Source organism: Chionomys nivalis, chromosome 1 (genome assembly GCF_950005125.1).
Source record: "Chionomys nivalis chromosome 1, mChiNiv1.1, whole genome shotgun sequence".
Lineage (NCBI taxonomy): Eukaryota > Metazoa > Chordata > Mammalia > Rodentia > Cricetidae > Chionomys > Chionomys nivalis.
This window is the reverse complement of record NC_080086.1, coordinates 67119598-67144483: the sequence shown is the minus strand read 5'-3', so window position 1 is coordinate 67144483 and position 24886 is coordinate 67119598. Positions and strand designations below refer to the sequence as shown.

General features: G+C 40.1%; 1 protein-coding gene across 1 annotated transcript in view; it reads right to left on the bottom strand.

The window, feature by feature from the left end:
• Alms1 (ALMS1 centrosome and basal body associated protein) overlaps positions 1-24886 on the bottom strand; it is a 134634-nt gene that overhangs the window by 59221 nt on the left and 50527 nt on the right. Inside the window, exons 8-11 of the mRNA XM_057770407.1 lie at positions 21353-21483; positions 16344-20907; positions 15111-15244; positions 8863-10661 (exon numbers count right to left, since the gene is read on the bottom strand). Coding sequence (XP_057626390.1) covers positions 8863-10661; positions 15111-15244; positions 16344-20907; positions 21353-21483 — 6628 coding nt within the window. The remainder of the gene's footprint in view (positions 1-8862; positions 10662-15110; positions 15245-16343; positions 20908-21352; positions 21484-24886) is intronic.

Below are 24886 nucleotides of genomic sequence, written 5' to 3'. Positions count from 1 at the left end.
AGAAAACCTTACAGGGCTTCCCAGTGTAACCACCCTGGCTGTCCCGGAACACTTTCCATAGATCAGGCTGACCTCAAACTCACAGAGATCTGTCTGCCTCTGCCTCCTGAGTGCTGAGATTAAAGGTGTGCACCTGGTCTGCAGAAAATCTTTTAAGTTAAAGTAAAATGATCCAACACAATTCAGAATGGTATAAATGAAGAGTATTTCAAAAATGTGTGTAATTTTATATATATGCACATAAAAATCTACAATGACTGCATATATATTGTTTTATATTATACATAATACACACAAACCTGTTGTAATATGAGCGGCAGGGCTGCTTCCCACCGCCACCCGGCTAGCTTTACCCGAAATAATTACACGGAAACTGTATTCTTTTGAACACTGCCAGGCCCATTAGTTCCAGCCTCTTATTGGTTAGCTCTTACATATTGATCTAACCCATTTCTAATATTCTGTGTAGCACCATGATCTGGTGGCTTACCAGGGAGATCTTAACCTGCGTCTGTCTGGAGTGGGAGAATCATGGCGACTCCTGACTCGGCTTCTTTCTCCCAGCATTCTCTTCTGTTTACTCCACCCACCTAAGGTTTGGCTGATCAAATGGGCTAAGGCAGTTTTCTTTATTAGTTAACCAATGAAAGCAACAGATAAAATACAAGAACCACCCCCATCACAAACCCATAAGTGTTATTCGTTCAAAAGAGTAAAAGTCTGGTAGAACAGATATCTACGACAACAAAAGCATACACAGAAGTGGATAGTGTATACAGTGAAGAGTACTAACCCAAGGTAAATTATAAAGTCAAGGAAATATTTAATTTTGTTTGTCTGGGTGTTTTGCCTGCATGCATGTATGTGCATATGAATGTAGCGGCTGTGGAAGCCAGAAGAGGACATTAGAGTCCCTGAGACTGGAGTTATAGATGGTTCTGAGCTGCCACATAGGTACTGGGATTTGAATCTGGGATTTTTAGAACAATCATTTCTCTAACTGCTGAGCCATCTCCCCAACCCCAGGAAATATAATCTTTACAGTAACAAATATTAGAATAATAGGAAAAGCATATGACAGAAAGCCAGTAGAGGAGAAAATGTGGAAGAAAAATAATTAAAAGACAGATAAGGAAAAACAAATAGTAATAACTACCTCAACCATATGAAGTCAAAACAAACCAAACACCAATTAAAAGATAAAAAGTAGCAGAGATTTAAATGAGTGACATTCAACTACATTCTACTCAGAAGTAACAGGCTTTTTTTCTTTGGTTTGAATTTATTTATGCCACTGAGCTTGGTCTTTAACTTCTGATCCTCCTGCCTCTACGTCCTTATGCTGGGATAATAGATGTGTGGCACCATGGTTGGTGTACAGTGATATACAGTGATATATGGCCACTGGTAGGAATAAGGTGAAAGAAAGGGAAAATATATACCAGGCATATATAACCAAATACAGCTTCCTCTTCCTTTCCCTTCACCTTTCCTTTCCTGATCATTAAGGTGATCAGAACAATGTGACCACCAGCAAGACGTGGGGTGAATGATAAATGCCTACGACAAAATGCCAAGAGCACCTCAGGGTGAGGAAGATGGGTGTAAAGAAGAAGTCTAGCACAGGGTAGGAGAAGCCACGCAGGGCCAGAGGAGAACCCTTATGGAGATGTGGTCCTCAGGCTTTAACAGGACCCTGACTGAGGAGCTGAGGAGCTTCCACAGAGGGTGGGACAGCCTGATAATGTGATGTCAACGCATACAAGAAATGAGTTGGTTGTTTCTAAGCCTTTTGGTTAAGATCAAGCTTAGAAATGGGTTAGTGTGTGTGTGCACAGTGGTAGAGCTAGAGCAATTAAGGAAAATGTTTTATATACAGGATGGCTTGGGAAATAAGACGCCAAATAGAATCTGACGGACCATGGTGCCACGGTCTAAACAGGTTGGAAGATAGCTTGGCTTAGAATTCAAAAATCACAATGAAGATGTCGACTTGAGGTAGCCTAGCACCTGGAGTCAGATTCTGAACAGGATGAAGATGGCTAAATAGAGGGGAGCCTAACATGCAATGTCATAAGCCTGGGCAAAATGAGGGAGACATTACATGCAGAATAGTCAAGAATAGGGATTCAAAACCTAGTAAGGAGTCACTCTGAGGAGACAAAACCATTTTAGGGACACCAGGGGCGTGGTATGCAAGCTGAAAGTAGTCTAATATAATCAATGAAAGCCCAAACGGGATGAGAAGAGCATGCTCACTAAACGGTAACCAGAATCAACATTCAAGTACTGAGTAAGGGAAAGACCGACAGAAAAAATGACAGGTAGTTGCACAGTAGTTGACTGATCAGAAAAGGGAAAGCACAAACCATACTAGAGATGAAGTTTCAATCTGGTCATCTCTGTCTCTCTACAAACATGTTCTCTCCTACTCCATAGAAAACTCAAAGGATCTCTGTCTCTATCTCCATCCATCGCCAGATGAAGGTTCTATGGTGATATGTAAGATATTTATCAGTGTGGCTATAGGATAGGGTCATTTCAGGCTCCCTCTCGTCAGCTGCCCAAGGAACTAGCTAGGGACATCTCCTTGGACACCTGGAAACCCCTCTAGAGTCAGGACTCTTGCCAACCCTAAGATGGCTCCCTTAATTAAGATATATACTTCCCTGCTCCCATATCCACCCTTCCTCCATCCCAACCCTCCCATTCCCCCAAGTTCTCCCCATCCTCCCCTTCTAACTTTTCTCTCCCCATCTCCCCTTACCTCCATCCCACCCCCACCCCCAAGTTCCCAATTTTTGCCTGGCAATCTTGTCTACTTACAATATCCAGGAGGATAACTATGTTTTTCTTTGGGTTCACCTTCTTATTTAGCTTCTCTAGGATCACAAATTATAGGATCAATGTCCTTTATTTATGGCTAGAATCCACTTATGAGTGAGTACATAACCACATTCATCTTTTTGGGTCTGGGTTACCTCATTCAGGATAATGTTTAGAGACAGAGACCCACATTGGAGCACTGGACTGAGCTCCCAAGGTCCAAATGAGGAGCAGAAGGAGGGAGAACATGAACAAGGAAGTCAGGACTGTGAGGGGTGCACCCACCCACAGAGACATTGGGGCTGATCTAATGGGAGCTCACCAAGGCCAGCTGAATTGGGACTGATGTAGCATGTGATCAAACCGGACTCTCTGAACGTGGCAGACAATGTGTGCTGACTGAGGAGCCAAGGACAATGGCACTGAGTTTTGATCCTACTGCACGTACTGGCTTTGTGGGAGCCTAGCCTGTTTGGATGCTCACCTTCCTAGACCTGGATGGAGGGGGGAGGACCCTGGACTTCACACAGGGCAGGGAACCCTGACTGGAGAGGGAGGGGAAGGGGAAGTGGGGAGATGAGGGAGGGAAATGGGAGGTGGGGAGGAGGTGGAAATTTTTAATAATAATAAAATACAGTAAAAAAAAAACTCAAAGAAAGGAAAAGGGGGTAGGGAAGCAGACTCTCAACTATCTCCTGTCTTGGGGGTACAGATGATAGACAAAGGTCTGACTTTCAGAAAAGGAGACCTGACCATTAAGTTCGATTCATTATGTAACAGATGTGTACAACCAGCTCACTGCAGTAATAAAGACCTCTGCTTTAAAGATCAGAGCTAAACTGCTAGAAGCATTTATACAGATTCAAGTGAGGTTATCTGTGCTGCCATTCAAAAGGACAATACAAGCTGAGCCATGCTGCCTACAGAGGTTGAAAGCAGAGACTGCAGAATTATTTTAGTTGTCATTAACAATCAAGTAAGGACTCGGAGTGCAGCTCAGTGGTGGAGTACTTGCCTGGCACACGGCCCTGGGTTTGACTCCTATCACTATGAAAGGAGGGGAAGCACTGTTTGCACACGATTAGGAACACTAAAAATCACCTGAAGTCGGGGTTGGAAGAAAGACAGTTTAATGGTTAAGAGCCTAGCTATTTTTGCAAAATACCAAGGTTCAATTCCCAGCACCCACATGGTAGCCCCAAACCACCTGTAACTCCTGTTCCGGGGATCTGAAGCCCTCCTCTGACCTTCACAGGCACCAGGCATACATGTGGCAAACAGATGTACATGCAGACAAAACATTCACACACAATAAATAAAAATATTTAAACAAAAGTCACCTGAGGTCGTAAGCCTATTTGAGACTACATGTAAAGAGATAACTTTATTGATAGCACGTTAAAATATTTGAGATGTATTAGTTTAAATAGAACACAGTATTGTTAATTTTTGTTAAAAGGCTGGGGAGTGTTGGTCACTGGTTCACTGGTAAAGTGCGTGCTTAGAATGACCAAGGCTTTTAGTTCGACCTCAGACATTAAGAACAGGAAAAGGAGGAGGAAGGGAGAGAAGAGCTAATCTGAACAGCAGTCACAGGAAATGGGTCACTGGGGGGGAAGAGAAAGAACATAGACCTGCAGCACAGGGAACCACATTTTCACTTTTGTTGTAGCATGTAGATGGTAGCTACAGAAATCTGTACATGTCAACAAATTTCATAGATTTAAACACATATACCTTAAACAAAACAAAACACTGAGTACTTTTTTTAAAAGGCAAGATCTGGCTAAGGTTTGTAGTCTGATAAATGTATTTTGGTTATGTCAATTTACTGGTTTTGATAATACTCTTCACTTATGTAAGATACTACCAGCAAATAAACTGAGTAATGGATACTTAGCACAGTTCAGAACTTTTTTTTTTCAAATCTACTTATTATTTATTTTGGTTTCTTTGAAAGAGTTTTACTCTGTAACTCAGTACACAAACCAAATTGGCTTGAATTCATGACAATCCTACTTGGACTCTTGGATGCTAGAATTATAGGCCTAGGACACCGCATTCAGTTTTCTTGACTTATTTTGTGCTTATCTGATAGTCTGTGTATATTTTGAATAAAAATGAAAAAGCAAAACAGCAGCAATGGCCAGAGCTCATGGCACACACTGGTCACCCCAATATGTGAGGCACTATGATCACAAGTTTGAACTGGCCTGAACTACAAAGATTCTATATCAAGAACAAAAATGAGCCAGGAGTAGTGGTGCACACCTCTAATTCCAGCTCTCTGGAGGCAGAGGCAGAGGCAGAGGCAGAGAGATCTCTATGGGCTAAAGACCAGCCCAGTATACATAGTAAACTCTAGAACAGTCAGAGCTACACAGTGAGAACTTGTCTCGAAATAAAAGCAGAAGAAAATAAAAATAGTAAATTATAAACCACTCAGTAAGAAAGCACGATTCAGTATAGGTATAAGTAATAAACTAAATTTGCTAAACAGTAAAGTATTTACACAATTTCAAAATAGCTCGCATAAAATATTCAGTTACATGGGAGGAAAGAGTAACTTTACAATGGTAACATGTAACTACCACAACCTTACTAAGCAATTAAAGTGATGGTTTCCAACCACGGGACAAATCAAAACTGTGCAACATGGTAGGATGTAATGAAGAAGGTCAGTATAATTTGTGTGACATAACTAACAGACATGCAATCATCGTAAAACTCAAACTTTTCAAAAATTAATTGTTTTATAAAATCTTCAAAGTGTCAAGATTATGAACATCAAGAAAGTAGCAAAGCTGGATGTGGTAGAGCACGCCTTTAATCCCAACACTGGGGAGGCAGAGGCAGACAGATCTCTGTGTGTCCCAGGCCAGCCTGGTCTACAGAGTCAGTTTCAGGTCAGCCTTGGCTATTATTTAGAGAGGCCCTGTCTCAAAATACTCAAAAGCAAAAGAAACCACTGAAGAAACAACTTCAAAGGAAAAATATTAAGCATGTATAATAACTAATACAATATGCAATTCTGAATTGTTTGCTTTGCTATAAAAGACACTAGAAGAAATAGACGCCTGTAATGAAGCAGTATCAATTTCCTGACCCGGGTGTTTTCACTGTTGCTACATAGGAGAACTTTTAGGAAATAGGAATGTGCCATATTAAGTGATGAGGCAGGTCAATAACTCCTTCCTAAATGACAAAGTAGGAGAACTTACTCCAAAAAAATTAAAAATAAAATCAAAAGAAAGGAGAAACATAAGAAAATTATATCTGAAAGTGTGACCATGTAAAATGCTGATTAACAAGCAGCCAAACACAGCAAAAGGAAAGATTCAACAGCACACCTGACCAGATTGTTCTCCATCCCACACGGCAACAGCAGAACACACATCTTTCAACCACACATTGGTCAAAATAAAAATATCACTAAGCAATTCTGAATGCCTAAATATAGTGAAATCATTAAAAGTAATCACCGTGGCCACAATGCAGTTAAGAAACACACAGCACTAGTCAATGGGACAAGGAAAAAATCCTGAAAACTACATAAAAACTCTCTATAGACATATTAGAAAAAAGGGCTGAAAATTAGCTAAAAAGGATGAATGCATTAAAAATAAACATTTACTTTCAAGAAGGTAGAAAAACAAGTTAATATGCAAAATAAAAGATAAAAGTAGAAATTAACAAAAGTGAAAACACACAATACAGAGGCTTACCAAAACCCATATTTTAAAAGCTTAACAAGAATGACCAGATTACCAATATCAGAAATAAAAAACCTAATGCCACAACGGTTTATCACCATGACAACTTAAAATAAGACAAAATTTTTAAAAAGTACTTTTTCAAAACTGACCAGAAAAAAAAATCTGTGTACGATCATATGCATTAAATAAGTTGTACCAGTAATAAAAACTCCCATCTATGACAATTTCATTGATGAATTCTACTAACTGTACAAACCTATCTCCAAATCTTCACAGATTACCAATACTTTCAGGAAGTCAGTTCAAGCCTGGAAGATTACAAGTGAATACTTCTCATGAGCACAGCTGAAAATTCTTTAAATATCAGGCAACTATATCAATATAGGATATAATAAATTAAGGATGTAGATAGTAATCTCTACAACCACAATAATGGTTTCCCTCCATTTCCAGTGTTCAATCACCAACTTCTTTTTAAGATTTTTCCTTCCCCACTTTGATTCCTTAGCTGGAGAGGTTGGCAAGAGTCTATGCTTCCTTTGGTACCGGCAGGCAGCTTTAGCCCGTCATGCATGTCTTCTGCTCCAGCTACCATTAGCCCAACTCACCTTGTATGCCTTGTTCAAGCTAGTCCAGACCTATTAGGGCCAGACCTCCCTGAGATATTTTTGTGTGAATGATAAACTTCCTTTCAAATTCTCTTTGTGTGATGAGAACTGAATTTTAAGTATGAATCCATCTTGTTACTGCCAGATACTGTGATCCATGTATGTCTCTCCTAGGGTCCTCTTTGTTGTCTAGGTTCTCTGGGGTTGTGGAACGTAGGTTGGTTTTTCTTTGCTTTATGTCTGAAAGCTACTTATGAGTGAATACATATTTGTATTTCTAGGTCTAGATTATCTCACATAATATAGTTTTTTCTAGATCCATCCACCAAATCCATTTCTTAATCACTGCAGCTTTGTAAAGGGCTTTGAGCTTCTCAATCCTTCCCTTCTACATCTTCTCAGAAGTGTGAATTAAAATTAAATTGAAAAAAAATGTAGATGAAAGAAAGTTCACCCACAAGAAATGTTAAAGAAGCGCTCAAGAATGTGCACGACCCAGCTGTGTGGGAGTGAGTCCCTGCTTGGCTTCAACAAGCTGCTACTGCGCCATCTTCTCCCACCAGCGCCATTTTGCACAGGGGACAATGCCTTGGTTTCCCAGTCAGTCACAGGATCAAGTTGTCATGAAAACTAAATAAGACTGTATATCAATGTCACTTATGCCAGTAGATTTTGAACAAACATTTCTCTTTCCTCCTTGGGCTTTCCACTGTAGTATGCTACCTTCTCAACCATTAACACAAAATCATTAGCCATAAAGACTTATGAAGGGAAAACTAAAGCTGTGATGAATTACTAATATTAAGCCGAGTAAGACAAACCTAATTAACCTGCCCATGAACTGAATTTCCATTCCTATAACACAAGGTAAGAGAAACTTCACATCCAGAAACATGATGATTTTTTTTACTGTTGGTTTGGCTACAGTGCTTATATTTTAGGTGACTAAATACTATAAAGTCGTGAGGCATTTTTTAAAAATCTCTTGTAAGTACTAAATATAATAGAGAACTCATAGCTAGAAAGGGAGAAGAGAAATACAAGCAAAGAGAGCATGCAAGCAGAAATATGGTTAGTCATGACTGTGAACTTAACTGGATTGAGAAATGACTGGATATGTCTGAGGGTATTTGCAGAACTAATTAGATCATGACACCTCTGATCTAGGAATAGTTCAAACTACTGATGGACTCAAAATATAGACAGACTACTGTGAGATGGCAGAACTGTCCAATGTGGAGAACAGCTGGAGAAATTACATCACTGGGGGCATTTTCTTGGCGGCTCCTCCACCTCATCCCCTTATGCCATCTATGATGATGAAGCAAGCAAACATCAGCTGCCCCCTCTAAAACCATGATCAAAATAAATCTTTCCCCACTTATGTTTCAACCGCCCAGGAAATCATCAGTGCATCTCCAACATAAAAACAAGTCAATTGTACTAACGGATAACCAAAGTTTTTTTTCAAAGTTTTAGATTTCTTCTATCTGATGTCAAATCTTGCAAAACGCTCTTCCCATGTTACTTCACATGTTCACTTACTTACATACCTCTGAAAAAAGACTTCTATCAGACCAGTTAGATTCAATCTTCTGTAAAGAAATCACACTGCTCTCTGCCCTCATTCCCACCCCACAGTCTTTCCATTTACTTATTTTAAATCCTTTGTTATACATTCCATCAGTTTGCCTCTTATCACAGCAACTCACCCATCTGCAGATACTGGAGTTCCCTCTGGTTTGGAATATCCTTCCAAATCTGAAATGTTCACTTGTGTTTGCCTTGACGTTACTATCTGGCTATTCTGTGTAGGTTTGGTTTTCAAGTCCTGAGAAATAGTCTCACTATCTGGAAGAGAAGACTGTGCAACTTGCAAGTCCAGTGGAGAGTTATGTCCTAGAAAACCTAAAGATTCTTGTTCCTGTGCTACAGGTTTACAGGTCAGTAATTTGGAGGTTGGTTCCAATGACCTTGAAGATACAGTTCGAAGATCAAAGTCAAACTCACTATTAATTCTTGTTTTAGAAGCAGGATCCAATGAATGAAACTTTTCATCTAAGGTTCCACTATCCAACTTGGAAGAAGTCTTGGGACAAAGAGTTATACGAAGACATGAAAGTGCTTTCCTATTTGGAGGTGGAATAGAGGCAGATGTGCAGTGGTCAGGGGCTGACTGGGAGATCAAATTACTGAACTTGGCTTCAACATTTATCGTATTAGAAAACTGTGACTGAGGTATATGCTGGGTCTTTTCTACTACCCAATCTTGACCTTGAGAAAGAGGGAACGGCTGTTTTCTCATGTGGTCATCTACATCTGGGGATTTGCATTCCTGCTCATCAAGAAAGTCGGGAGAAGGAAGATCTGCAATTATATAATCCTGGCACTTAGGAAAGAAAGAATGGTCTTCTCTGTTTTCACGATCTACATGTGGGGCTTGGCTTTGCTCAAAGAATTCTCTCTTTTCAAGAAAAATACAAGAAGCAATGTCTGGACAAAATGGAGAAGAGTATTTCCTCATCTGGTGATCTGTATGTGGAGTGTGGCTTTGTTCAAAGAGCTCTCGTTGTTCAAGGAAAATGCAAGAAGGTAGATCAGGAGCTACAGGTACATTCTTCTCTTTTACATCAAGTGTAATGTTTGGTTCATCTGGGTTAATAGTGGTATCCTTACCAGAAAACTGAATTCCCTTGAAAGTGCTATAGTTTGGACTGACACTGGGTTCAGAAGGACTGGCTTTAAACTCTGATCTTTCTAAAAGTTTTCGTTTTTGATAAGAATGCTGAAAATCAAGAAGTAATTTTTGCCTTTGCTTGCTACCTTCTGCTAAAACAGTCACTGGTGAATGACTATGTCTTTTAAGTGATGAAGGGGAAGAGGTTTTCTGTTTAAGATCTCTAAGAGAAATCTGCTCTTCAGAGATATGAGACTTAAACACTCCTAAAGATGGTCCAGTATACTGGCTACCTTCAGTAACACCAACCTTAACAACAGAGGAATCAGAAATGTACTTAGAGTGTTGGTGAGAAGAAAAAGTGACGGAGGTAGTGAACTCCTCCATGGGTTCAGGGGGCAGTATTTGTGATGAGGAAAGAAAATCCATTTCTTTAGATGGCACACAAGTAGGCTCTACTAATCCCAATGGCTGAGGGTCCATGTTTGCATGGAATGGCATTCCAACACCCTTGCTAATTTTGATGTCATCAGGTGCAAGTTTTTGAAATGGGGGATGACTCTGTAACTGAAAGGAATTCCAAACTTTGAAACGGGTATTGCTCTGATCTATCGATCTGGAAAGGTTGATGTGCCTGCCTCTCCTTGATGATGGGCTCCGTTGTCCTCTAATCAAATCTGAAGGTTCAACAGGTCGGAAAACACCACGGCGGCTGTCTGGTCGTGGTCGCTCAGCAGTAAGAGTCCTGAAACATCCTTTCTCATGACTCTCAATAACAATGTGACTGCATACAGCTTCGGGCACACATCCTATTCCCCGTGGACTCTGCAAGCCCTAGAAGATATAAAAAGGTTCCTACTTAAAGTAGTCCAAAGTTATATACGGATGAGTTTCATATCCAAGCTAAAAATGACCATGAAGGTCATCTTATTTGTCTACAAGACAGGTCAAAGGATCAGCAAGAAAAATGAAACTTTACAGGATAAAATAGCTCATGATAATGAAGAGGACTTAGAAAACTCTTTTAAAAATGTTCTTCTTGGGGCTGGAGAAACAGCTCAGTGGTTAAGAGCACTAGCTGCTCTTCCAGAGGTCCCATGTTCAGTTCCCAACACCCACACCAGGCTGGTCACAACCATCTGTAACTTCAGCTTTGGGGATTCAATGCCTCTGGCCTCCAAGGGTACCTGCATTCATGTACACATGCCTACATGCACGCACACGCACATTTATACATTGTTAAAAAATACTAAATATATTGGGGTGTAGCAGTGCATGTCTTTAATTCCAGCACTTCTCTAGGTTCGAGGCCATTCTAGTCTACAGAACAAGTTCCAGGACAGCCAGGGCAACGCAGAAAAACCTGTGTCAAAAAAAAAAAAAAAAACCCAGTAACAGTAGAAGTAAAAAGTAAATCTTGAAAAAGAAAACACACACCAAAACAAAAAGCAAAAAACAAAACTCAAAACTCAGCAATGAGACTGTGAGTGTCAGTGGTAAAGTGTTTCCCTACCATGGATGATGGTATGAGTTTGATTCCTAGCATAACCCACATGCAAACAAACAAACAAACAACAAAAAAGGACACATAGATATGTCAATAAACAGGACATAAAAAGATGAGAGAAATAAGAAAACAAAAACAATGTTCAACATCAAAAACCATTAGGAAAACGTAAACTACAACTACAATGAATACTTGAGAGGCAAGGGCAGGAAGATTTCTGTAAGTTCAAGGCTGGCCTCACTGTTCCAGGACAGCCAGAGCTACTTCTTAGTGAAACCCTATCTCCAAACAAACAAACAAAAACACAACACAGTGTCTTTCTAGGGGCTGGAGAGATGGTTCAGTGGTTAAGAGCACTTACTGCTCTTGCAGAGGACCCAAGCTCAGTTCCCAGCAACCATTATTAGTCCAGCTCCAGGGGATACAATACCCCCAAGCTTCCATGGGCACCTGCATGTACACATAAATATGCACGCACACTCACATGCACATAAACAAAAATTTTGTGTGTGTGTGCTGTATCTTACGTTTCCTGACAAACCTAACAGAATGGCTAAAAAAACAATACTAAATGCTGTTGAGGATACGGGTAAGTGAATCACTTATCTTTAAACAAAATGGCCACCAAATAATCCAAATTGAACTCCTGGACACTGACACCACAGAAACAAATGCATGTTCCCACACAAAGCAACATGAATGCTAGGCAACCTTTGTTTATAAAACCCAAGATCCAAAAACCACTAACATGTTCTCTTTTTTTTAAAGTAATTATTTTTATTTTATGTATATTGATGTTTTGCCTCCATGTATGTCTGCATGAGGGTGTTGGATCACTTGGAACTGGAGTTACAGACAGTTGTAAGCTGTCATGTGGATGATGGAAACTGAACCCGGGTCCTCTGGAAGAAAATCCAGTGCTCTTAACGGCTGAGTCATCTCTCCAACCCCCTAAAATGTTCTTCAGAGGTGAATATTTAAACATATTGTGGGGCATCCAAAGCAATACAAAGAGAAGGTTATTGATAAAAGCAATACCTCCCTAAGTTTCTAAAGAATTACTCTTAATTCAAATGTTTCAGTTATTTTGAATGAAAAAGGCCAATACAAAAATGACTTCATTTTTATGACATTCTTGATATTACAAAATATAAAAATAGGGACTAGTCTAGTGGTTGTTAAGTGTTACAGAAGAGGTAGCTATGACAGGGTAGCCTTAGCTAGTTTAGTTTTCAGTATTTTGACTGTATTAAAGTCAATGTCATAGCTGGGATCATTAAAAATTTGCAAAGCATTGGCTGGGCACAGAGGTGCATGCCTTTAATCCCAGAATTTGAGAGTCAGAGACAGGCAGATACAGACAGGCAGATCTCTGTGAGTCTATAGTGTAAATTCCAAGAACAACCAGATCCTGTCTGAAACCAAAAAGAAAAAAAAAGGCTTTGCAAGATATGATCACTGAAGAAGCTGGAAGCAGGACACATACCACATACCCTCTCTTCAGACCACTTTTTATAGCTGCATGTGATACAATTTAAAACATATGACTTTAAAAAAATTTCAATTAAGTATACCAAGTTGCCATTTTTTAATCTGACACATCACTAGGAAATCCAAGTTTCCTCCAGTTTAAAACTGGAAGGGATTAGATTGATACTTACCTAAACTGTGTTTCTAGCTCTGTAGCCTACTTTTTCCTGTGACTTCTTTCTATGAACCACTCCATGGCCTACCTTTCCTGTAACATCTTTCAAGTTTTAATAAATCAAATTTTAAGTGATCCTCCCACTTTAAAACTTTTTAGATTTTGGGATGACAAAATGACCCAGTATGTAGACGCTTACTGTCAAGCCTGACTAAGTTCAATCCCCAGAATTCATATGGTGGGAGAAAGAACAGATTTTTGCAAGTTGTCCTCTGACCTTGGTGTGGTACCCTCCCCACAAAATGAATATATGCAATTTATTCTAAATTCTTATTGCTTTAGTGGTGTGGGGGGTCCTTCTGTTTATGTGTTGTTTTCATTGGTTAATGAATAAAGAAACTGCCTTGGCCTGTTGATAGGGCAGAACTTAGGTAGATGGGGGAGGGGGGACTGTACTGAATGCTGGGAGAAGGAAGGCAGAGTCAGACATGCCAAAACTTTGCTGGTAGGCCACGATCTCGTGGTGATATACAGATGAATAAAAATGGGTTAAATTAAGATGCAAGAACTAGCCAATAAGAAACTAGAGCTAATGGGCCAAGCAGTGATTTAACTAATACAGTTTCTGTGTGATTATTTCGATTCTGGGCGGCCGGGACGAAGAAGCGGCCTTCCTCCAACACTTTAGTACCTGTCAAACATTATTTTTAAACAACTCTTCCTAAAATATTACAATAAGTCAACATATTAATAGATATGTAAGAGGACCTCTTTTAAAAGGCTTAAAAAGTTAATAGTCAAGACATGGTACCAAACTAAGTGTCCAATAGGGATGATGGAGAAAACAATGTGGAATATGTACAAAATGGAACCTTACCACTCAAAGAATGGATACATATGCAGATTCTTTTCTTTATATGAATATGAGTGTTTTGCCTGCATGTATGTAGGTATACCATATGTATGCCTGGTGACTTGAGGCCAGAAGACAGTGTCAGACCCCTTGGAACTGGAGTTACGGAGAGTTGTGAACTACAATGTGGGTGCTGGGAACTGAACCCTGGTCCTCTTCAAGGATAACAACAAATGCTCCCCACCACTGAGGCATTTCTCCAGGCCCAAATCATGCTGACTCTTAATTCAAACCCACACTGAAGAGCAGAGAGTCAATGCATGTCAGGGTAAGAAATAAAGACAAAACTAGGAAAGGCAATCAATCCAAAACATTTCAATGGCATTTGTCAGGGGTGGAAAGGTGTTGGTTTAGTTTGGTTTTTGAGAAACAATCTTGCTAAAGAACCTTGAACTTGCCATCTCTGGGGGTTAAAGTACACATGCCCAGCTCAAATGGCATCTGTTAATGGTCTGTTTCGAGAGTTGGACTGTAAACACAAGAATAAACTTCTCTTTAGATAAGTGCTTCTGTTCAAGAAACAGTTCACTAACGAAAGAAAATAAACACTTTATTTTTTTATTTTTTTTGATTTTTCGAGACAGGGTTTCTCCGTAGTTTTTGGTTCCTATCCTGGAACTACCTCTTGTAGACCAGGCTGGCCTCGAACTCACAGAGATCCGACTGCCTCTGCCTCCCGAGTGCTGGGATTAAAGGCGTGCGCCACCACCGCCCGGCTAACTAACTTTATTTTTAAACAAAATATATACTTTTGAAACTGAATTTTCATCTGAATTGCAAGATGTAAAAGAGACATTTAACCTCTCAGTTGTAAAAATACACTGGAAAGCTGGGCAGTGGTGACACACGCCTTTAATCCTAGTACTCAAGAGGCAGAGGCAGATGGATCTCTGAGTTCGAGGCCAGCATGGTCTATAGAGTGAGTTCCAGGACAGTGCAGACTACACAAACAAACCCTGTCTTGAATAATCAAATGAAACAAAACAATCAAATTAGCAAAACAACTCAATTCTTGTTTTACTGCTATGATAATTTGGAATTAATCAAAACTTACACACACTTGTCTTTCAATCTTAATTTTTAGAGAATTTAAGACTCTAATAAAACTTTATCCCAAGATCACCAGCAACTCCTCTGGAGTCACTGATGCCAAGTAAGAGCTCTAATCTCTACTGCTCTTTCACAGTTTCAGTATTCATTTCTAGGTTTCTTCAATACCTCAGACATGCAAGTTGCTCTTCCATGACCAAACAACTTCGCCTTTATCTCTTCTACTTTCCTCCTGTCATCTTCATTTAATTCTGAAATGGAGTATCCATAGTCATGTCCTAAATTAAACTTTAGATTCAAGGCTGGAGATAAAAAAAATCACAAACAGTTGATATTTAAAAATTGTGAAACTGCTAATTTTTCAATGACTACATGAGCAAAGAAAACCAGCAACATCTGCCCCTTACTGCCCAGCACAAAGCTGAACACATGGTCTTAAGTAGGTGACATATCAAGAGATCTTGTATGTGACACACTAAAGGCTACCCACTCTCCAAAGCAGGGTATTTCTATGTAATCCAGGGTAATCCTGAACTCTGACTGTGTGCAAGGATTACAGGTGTGTGCCATCACACATGAACTAAAGTCTGAGTTTTGGAAAACATCCTCCACAGACATACCTCCAAAGAAGCCACTCTAAACGTGGTATTTAAATTTAAATCATTAATCTTAATTTTTCTTCTGATCAGTCTCTTTACCTCCCTTAGTATCTGCTATAGTTACTAATGCTTCTATGATACCTAATACTTTAAATTAATGAACAAAACTAGAGAGATCTTGACAGCATCAAAATGTACAAGGAACAGCGCAGTCAGTTAACATCAAGATTCCGAGTCAGTGTTGAGGTTAGTGCTTACGAGCTACTTACAAGTTACTATCCAAAACATTTCTTCATGCCTTAAAGATTGTTATGTACATTACAAAGATACTATCAGAGATTAATGAAGTTAATAAATATCCTCTTTTAGACTTCTAACCAAAATTTTAGTACTAAAGACCTTGATAAGTGTTTTTCCCATACACCTTAGATCCGCTCCAAAAATTTCATCAGAAAACAAAGAGAAAGCATACATAGCTGCAGGACACAAAATAATTTACAGAAGAGCAAATTGGAGGCATCTGTGTCCCCAAAATAAGGATATTACAATGCAAGAATTAAGGAAGCTCAGACTACTTCCTCAACGTCCATCTGACGTCTCCCAAAACCAGAAGCTCAGACTAGCACTACTGATCATATAACTTATTTATATCTTTGCTTTTGTTTTCCCGGATTTTAGGTTGAAAATATAGTCATTCTATAGTTCTATAAGAAAATAAATTCAGAAATTCAAATGTCTCATTTTAAACTGCTAAGCTGTAACGTTCACAAGCCTGCATGTGCCTGTATAAGTCAGTCCTTACCTTGGGCTCGGACCCGACACTCCTCTTCCTCTGCCTTTTTAAGTATCTGTTTGGCTTGATTCAATGAGGATTCACACTGCAGAAGGTACTTCACATGTGCAGCCAGTGAATCTACACTACCACAGCCATCCTCACTCTCTGACAATCCCTCCTCTTCGCGGCTATCTGTTATGCTAGTCTTGGGTGAAGTATATGGAAAGAAGTTTAGAAAAGCATCAGAAACAGACTCCAAAGACTCAGGTAAATTACTGTCCCATGAGCAGCAGCCATCACTTACTTCACTGCTCGAGTCACTCTTTATGAATGTCATCATAGGGATAATAATTTTATTCCCAATGCCTGTACTGCAACCTTCAGGTTCAGACCTCATTACAGACCTGGAAGCGTCCACCTGCCTGAAAGTTCCATCAAATGCCACCCTCGTTGCGCCTTCTGCTTCCTGTAGAGGACTTCTAATCGTAGTTGAATGAATAAAGTCCCAATTTTCAACACCCCTCTGGCACCTGAAATTTGTCTGTGTGCCAATGTCCTTCTGTACACACTCAATGTGAGGGATCTCCTCTATAAATGGCTCCCTCTGGGTACAAACATCAGTTGTGGAGGGTTCTCTGAAGCAAACCATCTTCTTTGACTGTATAAATGAAACATCGTTAACATCTCTGAAAGGAACCAAGGGAGCAGGGAAATTGCAGCGTTTCAGTGCTATATTTTCTGCCTCCATTAAAAGAGTCTGAATTTCTTTAAGAGTTTTAGAACCATGATCTATATCCCGGATTTCCTCACAGCCAACATCACCAAAACCTGAAGATTCTGGCTTACATATGATAACTCCGTCATCAATCTGAGAATTTAAAGGCATACTGTTTGCAATGAGAGAACAAGACTCAGGAGAATTCAAATTATCTATCAGCTTTTGGGCATGTTCTGAGACAAGTTGGTGCTTTTCACTGTGTGAATAAGTACCAGGAGAAAATGTAGGTAAATCAGAAATCTGGTCAGCTTGACCAAGACAACTTGAAACCTTCAGAGCATCTTCAGTTAGATGTCTGTCTGGCAGTTCCTGGGGGTATCCACAGGATGAATCCAATTTCTCTCTGTGTGAATAAGAACCAGGCAGAGGTACTGGTACACCTGTGCTTACAACTGTTGGTTCTGAGACAGTTGAAATCTTCGGAATATCTTCACTTTGATCTCTATCTGTTAACTGCTTTTGAACAAAAATAGCAGGTTTTACTTTTTGAGGACAGGAACCATGAAAAGCTGTTGGTAATGGAGTCTTTTGATCATCTGGTCCAATCACAGATGAAGCTGCAGGCTTCTCTCTATGGAGGCAGGACCTATGAGTAACTGTTGGCAACTCAACCTTTTGCTCATCCAGCAGATCTGCAGTTGAAATCTTATGTTTCCCCTTATGTGAGTAGGAGCCACATGAGACTGTGGGTCTCCTATTCTGATCAGATAGTCCAGGTACAGTTGAAGCCTTCAGAGAATTTTCAGTTAGAACATCAGCTGGTGAGGCTTTTTGATAAAAATCACTCAACTTTTCTCTATGTAAGTAAGAACTAGAAGGCCCTGTTGGAGTCCCTGGTGTCTGTGCTATAAGTGTAGAACCAGCTGACACTTTCAGGCCCTCTTCTGTGAGATGGTTGGCTGGCAACTCCTGTGGAGAGAAAACACTGGCCTCTCTCTGTTTTAAATTTAAAGGTTCTGTTGTTTTCCCAACCTTTTGGACACCTAACGCATCCTCACCAGTACTTGGCAATTCCTGTTCATGAAAATCACTGGGCTTCTCTCTACTTGAGAAGGAAACTATTCGTGCCCGAGTCTTCTGATCAGTAGAGCCAGGTCCCACTGCTTTCAAAGATGTTTCAGTAAGATCTGGTGACTCTTGCTGGTAAGAGATGAGGGGCGTTGCATCCTTTGAGTTAGGGACAGAAGGCACTGCTCCAGAGTCAGCTAAAATTTGCAAAGCTTCTTCAGTAAGATCTGGCAATTCCTGCTGATAAGAAACATTAGGCGTCTCACTGTATAAGGGAGTAGAGGGCACTACTTGTATTTCAGTTTTCTGTTCTATAGGTTCGGTATCATCTAAAACTTCCAAAGCTTTTTCACTAAGATCTGGAAACTCTTGCTGGTAAGAAGCAGTAGGCCTCTCTATTTTTGAGTGGGAAGTAGAAGGCACTGTTGATATCCCAGTCTTCTGGTCAGTTGGTCCAGGAACAACTGAAACTTTCCCAGCGTTTTCAGTTAGAGGCCTATCTGGCAACTCTTGGTAGCAAGAAACAATGGTATTCTCTAGATTTGAGTATGAAGAAGAGGTGATAAGAGGTAGCCCATCCTTCTGGTCAGCTGGCCCAGAAACAACTAAAACTTTGCAGTCTTTTTTAGTTAGTTGACCACCTGACAAGGCCTGCTGATAGAAAATAATGGGCTTTTCTCCAAAAGAATAGGGAGTCGAATTTACTGGTGGCTCCCCAGTCTTCAGGTCAACTGGTCCAGAAGTTAAAACATCCGAAGCTTCTTTAGGAAAATGACCATCTGGCAAGGTCTGTTGGTAGAAGATAATGGATTTCTCTCTAACTGGACAGGAACCTGATGGTCCTGCTGGTGTGCTAGTCTTCTGTTCAGTTAATCCAGAAATCCCCGGAACTTTGAAACACTCTGCAGACAGAGGGTAACCTGACAAGCCAGGCTGGTAAAAAATAATGGACTCCTCTCCAGGGAAGTAAGAACTAGGAGACACTGCTGGTGCCCCAGTGTTCTGGTCAGGTGGTGCAGGAGCAGGTGAAACCTTCAGAGACTCTCCAGGCAAATGACCACCTGGCGGAGCCTGCTGGTAAAAAATCTGAGGCTTCTCTCTTTGCAAGAAGGAAGTACAGGTTACAGTTGGCATAGCGGTGATTTGGTCAACTGTACTAGTAGTAGCTGCAGTTTGTAGAGTAGCTGCAGTTTGTAGAGTAGCTGCAGTTTGTAGAGTAGCTGCAGTTTGTAGAGTAGTTGCAGTTTGTAGAGTCTCTTGATATAGAGGCCCTGCCAGAGCTGGTTGATAGAAAATACCAAGCCCCTCTTTTTGTGAATAAATAGAGGGCAATGACATTGTTGGGGTCCCTGTCTTCTGGTCTAATGATCCAGTAGTACCCAAGACTTTCCGGGCCTCTTCAGTTAGGTAGCTGTCCGGAAACTTTTGCTGATGAGAGATATTGAGCCTCTCTTGATATGAGTAGGAGGCAGAGGTTATAGTTGATATTCCAGAGAGCTGACTACCTGGAGGGGTTGGCTGGTAGGGCAAAATAGGCTTTTCTGCAAGTGATGGAGAAGTAGGGGATACTGTTGACACATCAGTCTTCTGTACAGCTGGCCTCAGGATCAATGTTTTTGTAGATTTTTCTGTTGAATGACTATCTGGCAACTCCTGCTGATAGAAAACACAGGGAATCTCAACATATGGGTGAGAAATTCCAGACTTCTGGTCAACTGGTCCAGATACAAATGAAACTTTCTGAGTCCCTGCAGGTACATGACTGTCTGGCAACTCTTGGTAGTAAGGAACAGTAGGTTTCTTTTGATGCTGGTAGGAACTAGAAGACACTGTTGGAATGTCAGTCTTCTCATCAGCAGATCCAAACTCAGTGGAAACTTTCACTCCTTCAGGCAGGTTCTTTGCTCTGTGAGAATAGGAAAAAGGTAATTCTGATAGTAAAGGAGTCTTCTGGTCACCTCGGCCAGGAATAACAGAAATGGGCAATGTTTCTTCAGTTAGATGACTGTCTGATAATGTCTGCTGGTAGAAAGCTTTAGCTATCTCTCTATGTGGCTGGGAAGCAGAGGTTACTGTTGGAGACCGAGTCTTCTCAGCTGATCCAGAAACAGCTGAACCATCCAGAGGCTCTTTGCCTGGATAACTTTCTAACAGAGGGTACTGATAGAAAACAGCAGGTTTTATTCCCTTTAAGTAGGGACTAGAGTGTACCGTTGACATCTCCGGCTTCTGAGCAGCTGGTCTAGGAGCAGATGACACTTTCCAAGTCTCTTCAGTAAAATGCCTATTTGTGGAAGCGCCTACTGCTGCTCCAGTCTTCTGATCAACAGGCCCAGGAGCAACAGAAACTTTCCAAGGCTGATGGCTCAAATAATTTTCTGGCAAAGCATGGTAATAGAAAGTATGAGACTTTTCTCCATGCGACAGAGAAGGAAAGGGTGGTACAGTTATCCCAACATTCTGGGTAGCTGGTCCAGGAAGAGCTGAACCTTGCACAGTCTCTTCACTTAAATGACTCTTTGGCATTTGTTGGTAGAAAACATTAGGCCCTTCATATGTGTAGGAAGTAGGGAGTGAAGCTGGACTATCAAACTTCTGGTCAGTAGGCCTTGGAGCAGCTGAAGTGTTCATAATGTCTTCAGGTAAATGACCACCTGTTGGGGCTTGTTGATAGAAAATACCAGGCTTCTCTCTTTGTGAACAGGAAGTAGGGACTGCAGGTGATTTCCCAATACTTGGGGTAACTAATCCAAGATGAGGTGAAGTTTGGGAAGCCTCTTCAGATAGACGGCTTTCAGGTACAACCTGTTGATAAAAAAATACCAAACTTTTCAGGTTTTTTTCTATGAGAGTGCAAAATGGAAGATACTACAGGTATTCCAGTCTTGTGGCCGACCAGTTCAGAAAGAACTGAACCCTTCATGGCCTTCTAAATTGAATAGCTCTCTGAAAATCCCTGCTGGGTTTCTCACTGTATGAGTATAAAGAAGAGGGTACTGCTGTTGCCCTAATCTTCAGGTTGGTGGGTAACAGCAGAAACTGTTAATGACGGGCCTATTGCATGACCACCTGGAAAAATACTCAACTTTTCCCTATGTGGGTAGGAAGTAGAAGGTGCTGGCAATACCTTCTGGTCAGCTAACTCAGGAATATTTGCAATGTTCAGACTCTCTTTAGTGAGATGCTTGTCTGTCAATGCTTTCATGCTCACAATATAAGCGTGGTGGTCAACAGCACTCAGAGAGCTTACCGCAAACTGAGGCAAGTCCTCAAGGGAGAAAGGAGGGCGTGTCCTGGTGTCTGACTCTCCAAGAGCGCTAGTGGTATCTGGTTTCACCCTGGATTGAGTAGCTGCGACTTTGCCTCCTTTAGAAGTGTCTCCTTTAAAAAGAAACAAAAAAGGAAAATAAAAAATACAATGATTTGTTAATGTTATATAAATTTTTTCAATTCATTTTTTTCTTTTGCCAATGAGAGATGAGTCAGCAGACAAAGCACTACTGAGCAAGCCTGACAACCTGGACTCAGTCCCTGAAACTCATGTGAAGATGGCAGGAGAAAACTAACAAAGTCTTTCTGTGCTCTGCTCGCGTGCTGGAGCGCACACACACACACACACACACACTAAAAAATTTTGAAACTTTAAAAATTCCTTTCTTTGTACACAAATGTAAATTAAGAAAGGAAGCTTTATTACTTCAGGCCTTTAAAAATTTAGAATTCTATAGAAATAACAAATGAAATAGATGTAAAGAAGATATTAACTATAAGGCAAACTAAAGTAAAAATAATTAGCAACAGAATTAATAGCGAAAAATAACAGAATATGCATTTACAAATTGTTGTATGAGTCTTAAAATTGGGAGTTTTTAAGGATTTTCAACTGAATGTTAGGTCTGGGATTTGATTTCTTCCTTCTTTCAATCTAAGAGCCTGCTATTATACTATGAGTGGTGGCAGGAGACATAACACCCTCAGTTACAGAAAATAAGAAACAAAATTATTATCCATGGTCCAACAAACCACTAGCTTAGTTAGCGTCAATGTTTCTCTGGATAACCCAGGTCTATTCCCAGTACCCACACAGCATCCTAACAACCATCTGTAACTACAGTTCCAGCAGATCTGATGCCCTCTCTTCTAACCTCTGTAGGCACCAAGCACACACATGGTAAAACATGCATGCAAACAATACACTCATACAAATAAAGTAAAATAATCTAAAAAGTAAAAAAATAAATTAAGAAGAGATTTCTCTGGTCCTCAAGTCCAGTGGAGGCATTGAACTTCAGAGCAGATAGGCACTATGCATGTATAGATTCAAATTATTTTCTCTAATATTCATTTTTTTAAAAAAAATGAAACTGTACAAGTCTCTAAGAAGTCTGAAGTACATGGCACAGGTAGTTATTAATAGTTTTGATAAGAACCATTCTGCATAAATAAGGATTCAAAGTGGGTAGAAAGGGAATGTGGACATCTGAGCAGCACAAGAAACAAAGTTTTCCGTAATGGCAGACTTGTTCTATTTCAGTCAGTTTAAAACAGTAATTTTAAATGTCTGAATAGCCATTTAAATACATAACACAAATGTCAAAAGTCTGACAGCTTGCTCAATCATCCAGTAATTTACTTAAGAAATATATGTACTATGTGCTCAGACATTGTTCCAAATACAGACTATAAAGCAAGAGACAAACAATCCTACTTCACATACTTTACAAGATAGCAGGAAAATTCACAACAGATAAACCGGCAAAATCATGGTTTGTCAAATGTTGGCAATAAGATTATTAAATATAACAAGTATTATCTATACTTTACATACAAGAAAGCTTCTTCTCTCCAAAAAGAACTATATGATCGAGTTTCTAAATGTAGAGCTCTTGCTAACATGCACTCTTGATTCAGCAGGTCTCAAGGTAAAACCTGAAATTCTACACTTCTACAAGTTCCACAGTGACCCAGTGCTAGAGTACTTCACACTTTTCAATTCTACTTCTGATTTACAGATCCCTTCTACTGAATCCCCTTCTCTAAAGCTATTGTTGAGCATCAATTGATAACTGAATGTTGAGAGAAAGAGGGTGAGCAATGAGTTGCAAAGACATAGAAGTATTAAGTGTTAACTCTTCAAGAAAACAAAAAGCAAAAGAAAATATGAAATGCAATAATATAACCTGAGGAGAAAATGTGGGGTAGGAATATTTTTGTGAAAAATATTCATGAAGTTAATAAGCCAAAACAGATCAACAAAGCAAAATCTTATATCCCCCAAAGACTTTCCAATTTATCTAAGTTTTAACTTCCTTTTGACTATTACAAAAAGTATTAGCAACACCATGAAGGAAGCAAATGAGATGAGTGGCCAAGAATAACCCAGACCTCAAAAGATGGAGAGGTTTATATGCGCTAATGAGACCTGGGGAGAAGGGAAAAGATTAGTAAAGGAAACTTGAAGAGGGGGTAAGAGGTAAGCTGCTAAAAGGGCGAGAGACTCGCAGTGTTAAAGAAGAAATTTCCCTCCAGCTCTATGCAAACTTAAAGGCATATACTTCAAAATGTCAGAAGCATCCATGGTCATAAACCTAGTAATTATATTTGGAAGTGTTTGTACAGGTAAAGAATTCATGATGACAGATGGCTAACTGACATAATTGTAGGGTGCTTTTTACTCTCTTAACCCTGGGAGAGAGAAATAAACACACCAAGTATTACTACTTAGCTCCTGAATTCACAAAGATCATTTTCAGAACTGGGTTGATTTAAAGTTTTGATTACAGAAAAGAAAGGATATTGCCAGAGGAAAGCCATTAATGGACCATAATTGCCTTCCAATGTGAAAGGTGCACCTAATAGAGATGTAATCAAGACTAGAGAGTCAGTCAAGCTTTGCTCAGGAACTCTTCCCAGAAAGCAAATGCTTATTTACATAGAGGCCTTCTTAGGAGACAGAACAGCATACGAGAACCTGAAGCAGTCTTCAGCCTGAGTTAATAAAGCAAACAACACGAGATGCCATCCCAGACCCCATTCCACAGGTGACTAAGGGGGGCTTACTCATCATTCCAGCTCAGTTGCTAGGTGTATTAACACTAACACACCGAAACAGATCGGTGCGTTTCTGAGGGTTGGAGAGATGGCTCAGTAGTTGCAAGAGCACTTGTTCTTGCAGAGTTCTGGATCTGGGTTCAATTCCCAACAGCAAAATGGCAGCTCAAAACTCCAGTTCCGGGAATCTAACCAGTTCCAAGGAATCTATCATCCTCTTAGCCTTTGGGAGCACCAGGTATGCACAGGGTGCATATAAAACAACCATACACATAAACAAAAATAAATAAAATTATAGAAAAAATAATGGACTTCAGAATAAAAATGGGCTATAAACAGGAGTTTCAAAGCTAAAAACCTATAGGTGGTAGGGAAGGCTCACATGCTGCTCTTGGACATCAAATCTTAGCAGACTGGCCCTGAAAGAACGTTTCTTTCTTCTCAGAATCAGAGAGATTAAAGGAGATCAGGGAAATGAGGGCAGTGAAGACAGACACTTTAACCCACATCAAGTGACTGATGGCACTGAGACAGACTCTGCACCTCTACATAAACAAGTGACGTAACTGGGAGATGGAAGTCAATTCTCTTGATCAGGTTTCTCTGTGTAGTTTTGAAGCCTGTCCTGGAACTTGCTCTGTAGACCAGGCTGACCTTGAACTCAGAGATCCACCTGCCTCTGCCTCCCGAGTGTTGGAATTAAAGGTGTATATCACCACCAACCAGCTATTAT